Source organism: Rhizopus delemar, genomic scaffold (genome assembly GCF_000149305.1).
Source record: "Rhizopus delemar RA 99-880 supercont3.1 genomic scaffold, whole genome shotgun sequence".
Classification (NCBI taxonomy): Eukaryota; Fungi; Mucoromycota; class Mucoromycetes; order Mucorales; family Rhizopodaceae; genus Rhizopus; species Rhizopus delemar.
The window spans coordinates 823,201-836,751 of NW_027137827.1; the positions used below are offsets into that span (position 1 = coordinate 823,201).

Genomic DNA, 13,551 nt, shown 5'->3' on the forward strand with positions numbered 1-13,551 from the left:
ACATGAAAATTTATTTTGTAGACATGGCATCTTTTTATTCCTTAGATAGGAGTATAAGCGTATGAAATTTCTCTAAAAGTAATAAATATTGTGTAGTGTATTTTAATAAAGACTTCTCAGTACATTCGTCCCGGTGAATTTCAACATGTCTAATCCAACTAAGCGATTAGCAGGTGGCTTTCTCTTGTAGTTATGTTCAGAATAATCAATGTGGATGTCATATCAAATAAGGTGCAAATGATGCTAGTGTCGATTTTCGTTTTCTTTTTAAAAAATAATAATAGAATAACTACACTTGCTGGTAAGCTGTCAAAGTGGCTTTTTAGTAGAATAACATAATAAGGCAAACCCTTTAGCTGTAAAATAAGACAAATAATTCATGTCTATCTTTCGAAATGTGACCTGGAACAGATCTCATAAGTAAGCTTTTATTTAACAACTAACCTATTATAGATTTTGTAGTTAATTCCTTACTTGGTAACTACGCCTTTGTGCCCATGTAATCAAGCCATGCAGACAGCACTAAGTCAGACACTATATGTGCCTTAAACTAAAATGACCAATGGTTTACTTCCTATTCTAATTGAATTTTAAAATTGCATTGATCAATATTTTATAGCAAGACTAATCTAATATTGTACTTGTGTGTTTGAACGCTGCAGAATGTTGTCGTTGTGCTTGCCTTGGTAGTAAAACATTTCCCTAGCGTTAAATGGTAGAGTAAATTCAATCGTGTTTACTTGTTCGGAATCAACTATGCATTCTGGACAAAACTATCAATTTTTATCTCAATTAAGTCTATTAAATATCACATTAAAGAGGGTCAATGCATCTACTTGCGGCCTTCTCACACTTTATGACAGGCCATCCATAATGTTTAGGATTGCTGACTTTTGTAGATGATTCGGCAGTACGTTTGTTTTACTCTGTTTGCCGCAAGGTTATAAAAAAAGGAGTAATAGGCAGTAGAACGACAGCATTAAATCAATTTTTGGATCAAGCCACAACATAGATGCAGTAAATATTTGACTGCAAAACGAACGTCCTAAAGTGATGACTGAAAAGAATAAAGATTATGCTGTAGAGTTTGTAGAAATAATTCAAAAACAAAAAAGGAAGCTGGAGGGTGAATATGAAACAGATTCACAAGAGGCTCAAAAACAACATTGGATGAGACAGGAGCTGACATGATATAATAAGAGCATCCTTGTAATATTTATTATGAGACGTACTATTCGAACCGGGAACAAACATTCAACATTGTTATGCCCAAAAATTAAACTTGGACTTTATCAAAGGTGTATTTAGCTTGTATAAGCAACCTCATTTTCCATTAGGATAGGACAACCTTTATTAACAACAATCAGCCCATTTGGCTTTATAAATAAGCATAAAATATTGTTTAATTTGCAACATTAAAGCTTGGCTACATTTTGAATAGTGATGACTACTGGAGTGTTTTTTTTTTTTTTTTTTTTTTTCGTTCTGTGAGGTGTTTGTGATAAATAAAACTTCGGTCTCAGTTATAATATCTATCTGCAAGCTACAAATAGACAATTTGATGCTTGTAAAAATAGTGTCATTGTATATCGCACCTTCCCTTTGTACAAGCAGAAATACCTTTGCTTCTACGACAATATATCAAAAAAGGAAGATGAAAATAGTCAAAATTAATTGTTTCTTTACTTAATAGTCGTTTCTTGAAAAGAATATTTAATATAGCCATCGTTTTTATGTAGTATCTAATTTAGCAGCGTTTTCAGGTACAGTACCAAAATTCTTGATACTGAAATGAGATGGGATTTATCAGGTTCATAGTTTATCATTCAACTTTTCTTGTTTCATTCCCTATCATTAAATATTTACAAACTTTATTTTCTAAATGCTATTGGCGTGCTTGGAGAGGACATGCCATGTGCTTGATACGTTTGCATTGATAAAGACACTGGAAGAGGTATTCCCACTTTTTTAAAAAAAAAAAACAGTTTGTATTTTATTATGATTATAGCATATATAAATGATGAAAGTGTTTGAATACCATGGAAATGAGCTTTATTTTACATGTAAAAGATACACTTTGTTATTTTTTAATGAGTGCAGAGTTGTTCTACAAAATTGTATTCATTTAAAAATAGAATTTATTTTTGTAGGTTACTTGTACAGAATACTAATAATACAGGCTAAAAGCAAGAGGAGATTCATCTTAAATCACGTATGAAAATAGTAAACAATTACGCATAACAAACTAATAAACTGCGCCTTTCTCTTTTTTGGTAAAAGAAAAAGTTGAGATTTACTCCCCCTGTGCGTTCGTTGTGCCTTTTACACTTTATATAAAAGTTCTACATCTATTTTATTAGCCATATTCTGCTTTAGCAACTATAAAGTATAAAAAAAGAGAGGGGGGGTGTCTTATGATTTAATAGGCTTTGTAATTGCTTTTACTTTTTGTTAAAAATAACTTGTGTCATTCGGAAAGAGAAAATAACAGGAGACTTCTTTAGACAAAGGGCTACAATTTATCATCAAACAAAGCGATCTTTTGTTCATCTTTAATTTTGAGTTTACTTTAATAAACTATAAATGCTACGTTCTGCTTCTCTTCTTTGAGTGATTAAATTAACGTGGCAACTGCAACTGAATTCAAAAATTTGTTGTGTAATTCTGCAGCAAAAAAAAAAATAAGACTAACCTGTGTAACTGTTTTTTTTTAGAAGCCTTTTTAATATCCATTCATTGTTTTTTTTTTCTTCCGTTTCTTTCCTTTCTTCTTTATTTTCAACATGTCTTTGATTACAGAAACACACAATAGAGAAAATAATATTTATAAAGTTAACAACAATCATTCGTATCACAATACAGAAACACACACTCTCATACCACCCGCAGCTGCAAACAATAAACGTAAGCCGATCATTGCTAAGCAGCAAAAATCTTACAGTTATCCTATTGATCAACCCACACCGATATCCACACCGGTACCCACACCGGTACCTACACCAGAAGATGAAAAAGAACAAATAACACTAAAGCGTCACTCGACAATATCTTCTGTTCATGAAGAGCCCATCTTATCCCACAGTCCAAGTTTAAACTCACTTGCTCGGCACCACACCACAGGTCACACACTCAAATCGGCACGGCAGCTGATGGCTGATAAAGCAAAGATGGAACTCATCAAACGTTCAGAAGAATTTCAAAAGGAATTAAACGCAAGAAGAAAGGCCTTCAAACGACTTTCCAAGTTACAAGAGGATACGGATGATAAAGTCTTGATGGGCACACGTATCTCTGAGGGACATCGAAATTATGTGTTGATGTATAACATGCTTACGGGTATTCGTATCGCTGTCAGTCGAGTCACAGCCAAGATAGATCGTGAGCTGACAGATGAAGACTTTATGGCAGCACATAAATTAGCCTTTGATGTGATTGGAGATGAATTAACGCCTGGTGCAAAATATGATTTCAAATTTAAAGATTATGCGCCTTGGGTTTTTCGACATTTAAGAGAGAAGTTTGGGGTAGATCCTGCAGATTATCTGGTAAGAAATAGAGAGAGAGAGAGAGAAAGAGATGAGATGTAAACCAACCTGCTCTTTATAGATTTCGTTGACGAGTAAATATATTCTAAGTGAATTAGGTTCACCTGGAAAGAGCGGAAGTTTTTTTTATTATTCAAAAGACTATCGGTTTATTATCAAAACGATTCATTACACTGAGCATAAATTTATGAGAAATATATTAAAAAATTATTACAATGTAAATATAGATCATATCAACACCAATCTTCATACTAACCCAACCCTTAGCACATTTCTAATAATCCAAGTACACTTTTATGTCGGTATTATGGTTTACATCGAATCAAGTTGCCTCACGGAAAAAAGATTCATTTTGTTGTCATGAGTAACGTATTCCCACCCAACAAAGATATTCATGAAACATATGACTTGAAGGTAAGTCGTTAGTTTCTCTTATTCGCTCTGTTAAGTAAATGGGTCATAGGGGTCAACATTAGGTCGGTTTTTACCAGAAGAAGAAATTCTCAAGAATCCATATGCAGTCATGAAGGATCTCAATTGGGAAAAGAGACAAAGGAAGCTGCAATTAGGTCCACAAAAGAGAAAACTATTTATTGGTCAATTGGTCCGAGATGTCACTGTAAATATTGACTTGTCTTTATGTCTTTATCTCACCTTTTTTTATATTAGTTGCTATCACAACTGAACATCATGGATTATAGTTTATTGGTTGGTATCCATGACATGCTCAGAGGCAATAAGGACAACATTCGTGATGCGACCCTTCAAACATTTCAACCCAACACGAAATCCATTCAACGTAGAATCACTCAAATGAGGCGTAGAACAAGCAAAGCACATGTTGTTCGTAGGGCGATTGCTGAGACCAATCCAGATAAACTAGATATTTCCCAATTGTCCAAACAGACTCAAGAGTAACTTGCACAAAATTCATGTGTAGATGAAATACTAATGACTGTTTTTAATAGACGTCGTAATTGTATATTTTATGCAGACGATGGTGGTTTACGGGCAACGGATGAAAGAAATAGACCTTTACCCGTTCTCTATTCATTGGGTATCATTGATATCTTGACACCGTATGATATCAAAAAGAAATCAGAACATGTTTATAAATCATTTACAGCTCAAGACAAACATGCCATCTCTGCCATCAGGCCTACACAATATGGACAGAGATTTTTGGAATTCATGGCCCGTGCTGTATTGGAACATAATGATGATATACCTCATGAATATAAGCTCAAAGCAAAATCAAAATATTTCTTCAAATAGAAAACTATTTCTTGTATACAAATATTGAATCAATCTTTTTTTATATATATATATTTATTTGGGAGGACTAAAATAAAAAATGATTTGTTAGTGATGATATAAAAAGTAAGATGGTGTCTATTTTACTTGTAAACAATCTTTCTAGACTTGATAGGGGCCCACTTGAAACGCTTCAACCAGATAGACATAGCAGTCAAACCAGTCAAGATGATCACAGCCTTCATACCCATCTTCTTACGGTCATCATGTTCTGGTTCAGCAGCCCAGGCAAGGAAAGTAGAGACATCCTTGGCCATTTGAGATGTGGTGGCAGGAGTACCGTCTTCGTATTCAACAACACCATCGAAAAGAACACGAGCCATAGCAATAGCACCACCAGGGAAGTAAGGGTTATAGTTCAAACCTTCACGAACTTCAATACCTCCAGGAGCATCGACATAGCCTGTAAGAAGAGAGAAAACATAATCCTAAACAGCATTTAGTTTATCGTAATCTAGACTCATCATCTGCCTCTTACCTCACCACCGTGACGAGCCTTGGTGATCAAAGAAAGATCTGGGGGTAAGGCACCGGCATTAGCAGCACGAGCAGCTTCTTCATTAGCATAAGGTTGAGGCATGTAATCAGAAAGCTAGTTGTAATCAGTATCTCTTTCTCTCGTTCTTCCAGTTCCTCATTTACCTTGCCTGGTCTGGCAAACATCTCACCCTTATCATCAGGTCCATCTTGATATTCAAATTCTTCAGCCATTGCCTTGGCTTCAGCTTCTGTGTGAGAAACGCCGACCAAGTTTCTCCAAGCAATACGATCAAGAGAGTGACAAGCTGAACAAACTTCTCTGTAAACTTGATAACCACGACGGATACTATCAAGATTAGGTTAGAGCTGAATATTTCTTTTTCTCCTTCTTCTTACGCAGCGTGATCAAAAGTAGAGAGAGGACCGCTGTGAGGCCAAGGATAGTGAGGAGCATGAAGACCTTCATCAGCCATGTTGGCAGAAGCGTCAGCATACATGTAAGCAGTGGCTGTGGTGCCAACAATAGCAGCTGTCACAAGTCCAAATTGCATTGGGTTCTAGCAAAACAATTAACATCTGACAGGGCTCTCAACTTTTTTTCATAAAAACTTACAGAGCTGATGGCGGATTTGGTAGAAGCAAATCGTGCCTATTTTTTTTTTAATGAGTACGTTTACAAGATTGACTATCTTATGATTGTACCTGAACAGTAGGCTTAACAAATGGGTGCACAGAGCGTTTTGCTGATTGTGTTGCGAGCCGAGAAAACATTATTTTTTTTAAAATAGAGTAGGGGGAGAGGTTTGGTGTTTAAGAAAAATTGAATTTTTCTTCTAAAGGCCTAAAAACAACAGTAAAAAAAGAAAAAAAAAATGTTTGACCATGTCCTGATAGCCCCCCGCCTTCATCCACCGATGCTGAGTTGTATTTTATTGAGTGACGTCGACTCCAGATCGGTTGCGGTATAAGCGCAGTAGACAAGTAGGGATGGGATAGACAACTAGAAATTTTTATTAAGGGTTATCCATGTATTCTGAAGGCCTTCTTGCTTTGATATTTGAAAAAGCCAGTGGAGTATTAGATAAACTAGGTGAAGAAGGACGAGAGATGTAATTGGAAGCACTGTAGGAAGGTGGTGGGTTTAATAAAGGAGTGACCAAAGAACGACATGACTGCAAGCGTGCTTCCAGAAGCTACAAGTAAGCTGTTAACAGAGTTCGTTTTGATCATCAGACGAATCACTTACCCTGACACGGCTCACCATTTCTTGTACCATCTTGACTGGGTTTGAAGCAGATGAGGCTCGAGGCACACGACTTTGAGGAGGATGGTAAGGATCAAAGTCAGGTGTGGACGATCGATTGCTGATGGCCAATTGATGTCTATTCTTCTTTTCCAGCTCTTCTAATTTATTCTCTAATTCACTAATGAATTCGGTCTGTTTTGTTGCCTGTGCACGAGAAACCATCAATTCTTGATTGACCTCTGTTTTGAAAGCAAATCAATTTACACACATGGCAGTGATCTATTTTGTTTACCATTCAATTCATCTTTAAGTCTTTGTGCTTGTTCTGTCAAATGGTCTTTGGCTGCTATTTCATTTTCAAGTATAGCATTTCTTTCGATTGCTTTGTTTAGCTTCATTTCAAGATCTGTTAGTGAAGATGTAGCGGCTCTGATGAAAGTAAGAAGGTAAGCTTCATAGTTGCTTGTTTTATTACCTTTCAGTTCTTTCCAGATCGTCATTATCCAACTCTAGTTCAAGTACTTTTTTCTAAAAGATTCTTCTGTTGCTCTCAAAATGTCAATTTCTCTTTGCATCTGAACCATAGCAATATTTTGTTCATGCTTTGATTCAGTGTATTTGCTCTACAAATAACTTGAGCCTCTAAAGGACAGTACTGTTTTCTTTGTGTACCTTCCATTCCTCAGCGTCTCTTTTGTAGTGTTCACAACGTGATTTAAGATCGTTATAAGCTTTCTCTGTTGTCTGAAGCTCTTTTTCAAGTTCCTCTTCAAGTTCACGAGAAGATACTTGAAATTCGTCCAAGGCTGCTCTTGTGTCTTGTAAGGTACCTTCTAGATTCTCTGCATGGCTTCTCCAGTAATCTAATTCTTCTTGCAAAGAATTGAATTGTCTAACACATTCGATTACATTTTTATTTTTTATTTTATTTTTTATTTATTTACAACACATTAGAAGACATTGTCATCAATTTGGTGTTTATTAAAAAAGAATAGATTGACAAATGTTGTTCCTGATTCAAAGTCTTTGCACATGATCATATCCGGACTATTCTCATCCGACAGAGGAACAGTTCGGATAAGTGCCAAAAGAAAGTTACACTAAAATAAAGTCAAATAATTGTATGATTTGAAAAAGAACTCGTCTTTTTATGATCCTACAAGCCTTAAAGATAATGATTGAGATTCTTTAGAGTAGACCATCATTTTTGGAATGAAACAAAAACCAACCCATGTTTTTCAAAGACAAGATGTATTCATTTTTAAGAATGTCAGTCAATAACCGCAGTTGTTGAACGCCCTTTTTAACAATTGATTTTTATATATTTTTAGAATTCCCGGAGAGAGATTCGTGTTACTAAGTTTGTTGTGTGTGTGTGTGGATTGAGAGGTTTTACAAAAAAAAAAAAAAAAAAAAAGATTAAAATAGTTCAAGAGAAGAAGGGGGGGGGGATGTTGTTTATGAAATAGTTTAATTGTTTCAGAAATAGAAGGTTGTAGATAAACTATCTCCATAATTGACCTTTTATAGTTTGAATGTATTACTTGTCCCTCCTTAAACAAAGACGATCAAACCTTTATGCATTTGATTTTTGTTTCGTTTATTCTATTGGCAATCATCTAGACTCTTTCAAAAGAAACCCAGACAGAGAGGGGAGTCTAGGTTCAAATTAAAAAGGACCAAGTCATCTTTTTACTGTGAACAAATAAAATGGGTGAACGCGTGAAATCTTTATAAACAAAAAAAAAGGTTTTATCTCTCGTCACATGAAAACTAGAATTGATTTGATTTGTTACACTATTGATTAGGTGTCAAAACAAGTAATGTATTTCTCACACTTTTTATTGATTGAAACAAGATAAGCTAAAAAACAACAACTTTACTTTTTATTCATTTAGAAACAAATCGTCCTTTTTTTCAGTTGGATTAAGTCCATCTATTTTAAACAATCCATTTTAGTCTCTTTTTTTTTTTTTTTTTTTTTTTTTTTTCTATCCTATTTTATGCAAGTGTAACACGGTCTGTGCTTCTCCGCCCTCTTAGTGGGAAATACCGGATTGAAAAAGAGTGAGTGAGAGTGAGTGAGAAGCCTAGAGTCTTTAGCCAACAGACACAAAAATGACTTGCACAATTAATTGTTTGAATATAAATAAACTATTTTTTTTTTCTTTTTTTTTTTTTTTTTTTTTTTATAAAAAAATAAAATCTTTTTTAAAATGAAGGCAGAATATTGTGTAGATTATTTATCTTATAAATGGAAGACGGATGATTTGATAGAAACATATCGAGAAACTCGAAAACATTCAATTGTTAACAAATTAAAACAAGATAAACATGAAGAATACAAGTTGAAAAGATTACAAAATGCTCTTTGGAGAGAAATGGCAAGGAATTGTACATCAAATCTAAGTCAATCAAACCTCTTGATCGATCCTTCTTTGATGAGTTGGTAAGTGAGTCCCTTCTCTTTTCAATCACTCATATTTGTTTCATAGGCAAAAAGAGTCTGATATCACATGTAATAATAATAATAAACAAGAGAAATAAATTGGATTCTAAATCATCTTTAGGGCTTTATGGTCCAATTTATACAAATACAAAAACACAAGTTTATGTACCCACTTCTCATCTCGAAGGTGTAAAGCCTGTTTTAAAAAGGCAGAATACAGCCATCGTACAACATTCACCACTACCGACTTATTCCGATGATCTATTCATGGTTGATTATCATCATTTAAGTAATAACACAACACTTGTCTCATCAAGAAATAATAGCTTTAGTAGCATCAGTACAACAACAACAAATCAAAAAGCGGTTTATTTTAATCCAGAGATTATTGAAATTGAATATCAACCTGAATATCCTGTTACCCCAACTTCATTTCCTTTAATGGAAGAACATGAAGACATTGTCTGGTTACCTTTATTAGAATACGTAAAGAATAACATTTCAACCCTTCAATTATTTATTTTATTATTTAAATCATTCATCTCATTCACTACTGGTTATATACTCTATCGTTGGGTCATCAAAAAAAAGAAAATCTTGTAATGAAACAAGTTGTTTAATAACTTATTAAACTGAATCCTATACAAATAAAGTCGCAGGATGGCGAAAAGATAAAGTCTATAACGTGCTATGCTACAAATATGACCACACTACTACTTTTGTGTACCATTTTATATAAATACATGACTCTTTATTTATTCTCATCACAAACAATCCTACTCCTTCATCACCCTTTTTCATCCCATTTAGCGCAGTAAACAAAACATTGCGGGAAACAAAGTCATCAATGACCCTGGTTGATGATGGGATCTTTTTTTTTTTTTCTTCTTCTTTAAACCGGAATGACTGAATTAGGGATAAAAGATGTGAAATTAAAATAAGGTGCTTTTTTGTTTATAAAATCCATTTGAAATTTACAAAAAAAAAAAAAAAATACTAGATTTGTTCATGGATAGTCAAGAAAGATGGTTTGCTTACTTTATCATCTCCCTTTCAATCATACTAGACATCAAACAATACTTTAAACGCGTCAATTCGACTCAAAAGAAGATCTTTTGTGAATACATGATGACAATCCAGTTCTCTATCAACTGATGCTAATCTCTTTGAATCTCAACAGTCTTCATCCTGTTTCTTTAATACAAGGTATGAGATGTATTCATTAATTTATTTAAAATATACAGAAAAAACCATTCCTTCTTATTGGCGTGCCTTATCAAGATTATCTTTGACGTGCTTCATAAACTCAGCTGTTGTAACATAGTGCTCAGTCTTGAGGCTACAAACATGAGTAGTTAGTATCCTATCCGTCGACAGACATCAACAGAAACTTACTTCTTTCCATGAATAGCTAAAGCTAAATCTTTGGTCATCACGCTATCTCTTTGAACGGCATCAATACAGGCTTGTTCAAGGTCAAGTGTAAACTTGGTCAACTCCTTATTGTTATCAAGATTGGCTCTGTGTCCCAAGCCACGAGTCCAAGCAAAGATAGAGGCAATAGGGTTAGTAGAGGTAGGGTTACCCTAGCAACAATAAAAAAATTATTAGTTTTTCTTCATCTTTTAGTTCCTGTCTCTTTTACCTTTTGGTATTCGCGATAGTGACGAGTGACGGTACCATGGGCAGCTTCAGCTTCCATCGTCTTTCCATCAGGCGTGACCAAGACAGAGGTCATTAAACCCAGTGAACCATAACCCTGGGCCAAGATGTCAGATTGAACATCACCATCATAATTCTTACAAGCCCATACAAAACCACCTTTGGACTTGAGTGCCTGGGCAACCATATCATCAATCAGACGGTGTTCGTACCATAATTTTTGATTTTCAAACTCTTGTTTGTATTCCTTTTGATAGATTTCTTCAAAGATATCCTTGAATCGACCATCATACTTTTTCAAAATCGTATTCTTGGTACTCATGTATAAAGGCATCTTCTTACTCAAGGCCATTTGGAAACAGCTGTGAGCAAAACCACGGATGGAGTCATTTGTGTTATACATGGCCATACCAACACCACCCTTTTCAGGGAAATCAAAGATGGTCCATTTTTGGGCTTCAGATCCATCTGTAGGGGTAAAGGTCATTTCGAATTTACCAGCCTTGTCTGTCACAAAGTCAGTAGAACGATACTAGCGATACCATCAGTTTCTTTTCACATGTCCACTTCTTCTTTCTTACCTGATCACCAAAAGCATGACGTCCAATCACAATAGGCTCAGTCCAACCAGGGACAATACGAGGGATATTATCCATAATGATAGGCTCACGGAATACGGTACCGTTCAAAATGTTACGAATTGTTCCATTGGGGGATTTCCACATCTTCTTCAAGTTGAATTCTATTGAAACATAAGATTTTGTTCTCAATTTATTTGTTATATCTTACCTTTGACACGAGCTTCATCAGGGGTAATAGTAGCACACTTTATACCCACATTGTACAATTTGATAGCTTCAGCAGCTTGAACAGTAACTTGATCATCCGTCTATTCGAAATCAGCTTTCTACACACACACACACACAAGAACCATTTCACTTACAGCATCACGGTGTTCCATACCAAGATCAAAGTACTTTGTATCCAACTTCAAATAAGGGAAAATCAACTTGTCTTTGATATCAGCCCAAATAATACGAGTCATTTCATCACCATCCAAGTCAACCACAGGATTGTTGACAGTAATACGTGATTGACTAGAGTAGTGTGCTCGTGCAACATAAGAAGCATTCAAAAGAGACTTGCGACCAACAGAACGAACAGCAAACATATTAATCGAGAAATAACAGAAAAAAGAAGAAAAAAAAAAAAAAGATGAGTCAATTCATGTAATAATAAATGTGTAGCCTCGGTTTGAAAACAAATCTGATTACTGACTTTTAAATGAACCAATCACGACTTTATCAATCTTATCATCAGCAAATGATAAAGTAGACTATCGCTTTTAAAGGAGATGGATTCACGTATAGATCATTCCAGTACACAAGAAACATGTAAATTATTTACCATCCTGTCATGCTCTCTGTTAATTCTCTGCATTTAGTCCAAAAATACAGAAAAACTAAAATCGACGTCATCTTTTTTCCCAAGATTTGTGGTTATCCTACAACAGAGATAGTATCTATATAACGTAATCATTATTCAAGAAAACATGACAAGCAGCAAGATGTCAATAGCGTGCAACCACTGTAAATAATACCGAATATTACTCAAACTTCAAGAGTTTGAAATTCGAGTAATATTCTGTTTTATTTGCAGTGACACTAAAAAATTCAATTGGCAATTTTTGTAGAAAAAAAAAAAAATAGCGGATTTCTATAGTCAGTTGGCGTACTACTTTTTATTGACTCTTGAACAGATTCTTTTTAAACACATGGAAAAGACACCAACAGAACGCTTGATACGATTTTTCAGGGTACTTTTGGGCGCACTTTTACATGCCTCAGGGATTCTTGTATGGCAATCTTCACTAGCGTTAAACTTACTACGTTTAGCCTTGTTTTTCACAATTGTCCAAAACTGCTCGATTGGATTTAGTTCAGGTGACTAGGGAGGGAGACAGTAAATCTTATCTAAAAGTTGAATATATACTTTACCTTCATGATCTTCCAATCGCGCTCACATTACAGAACGAAAACAATATGCTTTAAATACAAAAAGTTGTTTGTGAAGACAGTACACACCCTCTTTACTCCATGTACAAAGCTCTGTCAAAGTGAAGTGGTCGTTTACATGGAATCACCCTAGGAAGACTGCTGTAGGCCTTCACTTTATGTACTCTAACATGAGTATAACACAGGCCGCTATGCTTGGGACAGTCGGTTGTTCTCTCATTTAAGCAAAAGTGAATTTCCAAAAAAAAGAAAAAAAAAAAAAAAAAAAAAGAAAAAAAAAGCATATCTACTTGCATTGAAGGCCAAATAAAAACAATTCGTCATCGACACACTTGCCGATTGATAAATACCATTTTTTAAATGGATCAAACTTTTTCAATTGTCCTTTGTATTTTACATTGTGTTCTTCAACCCCAGTGGCAGTGGGCAGATTGAACACTAGTAGTAGCAGATGCAATACCAGTGATAGTAATCTGTTATTTTTGTGAACTGAATTTTTTTTTATGTTTATTTCATGGTACCTCTTCTAAAGGTATTTATTTTATTAGACTGTAGTGAAGTATTTAATGTAATCCTTATTTGCTTTAGGTTCTCTTCATGCTCAAGTTAAAGTATGTAGATAGTATAAATCCAAGTAGGTACGCACAAGACTAAAAGGCTTATTTTCATGGCTCCATGTAGTAAAATTGTAAGTCAAGAAAATACGTGATGCATGTTATTTCTTTAAAATTTGTTCTTTATGGCTGCATAATATGTTCTGGTATGCTTCCGTTTATACTTTTATGGTATTTTCGAAAGTAGCTTTACTGCTATTAAAACAAACTTTAGTCATCCTTATAT

At 34.7% G+C, this 13,551-nt stretch overlaps 5 protein-coding genes across 5 annotated transcripts; 2 read left to right on the top strand and 3 right to left on the bottom strand.

The window, feature by feature from the left end:
- Positions 1-2,783: 2,783 nt before the first annotated feature.
- On the top strand, positions 2,784-4,463 carry RO3G_00331 (uncharacterized protein; the record flags this gene model as incomplete). Its single annotated transcript, XM_067654922.1, has 5 exons — positions 2,784-3,545; positions 3,607-3,762; positions 3,813-3,959; positions 4,009-4,164; positions 4,215-4,463. 5 exons carry the CDS (start codon positions 2,784-2,786, stop codon positions 4,461-4,463), a joined length of 1,470 nt encoding a protein of 489 aa, XP_067511023.1.
- A 411-nt stretch (positions 4,464-4,874) lies between these two features.
- Positions 4,875-6,110, bottom strand: RO3G_00332 (uncharacterized protein; the record flags this gene model as incomplete). The annotated part of the gene is made up of 7 exons (XM_067654923.1): positions 4,875-4,887; positions 4,947-5,287; positions 5,338-5,451; positions 5,502-5,685; positions 5,736-5,896; positions 5,953-5,988; positions 6,042-6,110. 7 exons carry the CDS (start codon positions 6,108-6,110, stop codon positions 4,875-4,877), a joined length of 918 nt encoding a protein of 305 aa, XP_067511024.1.
- Positions 6,111-6,352: 242 nt separating this feature from the next.
- On the bottom strand, positions 6,353-7,546 carry RO3G_00333 (uncharacterized protein; the record flags this gene model as incomplete). Its single annotated transcript, XM_067654924.1, has 5 exons — positions 6,353-6,532; positions 6,586-6,824; positions 6,878-7,094; positions 7,258-7,477; positions 7,530-7,546. 5 exons carry the CDS (start codon positions 7,544-7,546, stop codon positions 6,353-6,355), a joined length of 873 nt encoding a protein of 290 aa, XP_067511025.1.
- A 1,255-nt stretch (positions 7,547-8,801) lies between these two features.
- RO3G_00334 (uncharacterized protein) lies at positions 8,802-9,637 on the top strand (the record flags this gene model as incomplete). The annotated part of the gene is made up of 3 exons (XM_067654925.1): positions 8,802-9,034; positions 9,081-9,103; positions 9,156-9,637. 3 exons carry the CDS (start codon positions 8,802-8,804, stop codon positions 9,635-9,637), a joined length of 738 nt encoding a protein of 245 aa, XP_067511026.1.
- Positions 9,638-10,294: 657 nt separating this feature from the next.
- RO3G_00335 (isocitrate dehydrogenase [NADP]) lies at positions 10,295-11,867 on the bottom strand (the record flags this gene model as incomplete). The annotated part of the gene is made up of 6 exons (XM_067654926.1): positions 10,295-10,373; positions 10,430-10,620; positions 10,680-11,228; positions 11,278-11,438; positions 11,486-11,585; positions 11,640-11,867. 6 exons carry the CDS (start codon positions 11,865-11,867, stop codon positions 10,295-10,297), a joined length of 1,308 nt encoding a protein of 435 aa, XP_067511027.1.
- Between the last annotated feature and the right edge of the window lie 1,684 nt (positions 11,868-13,551).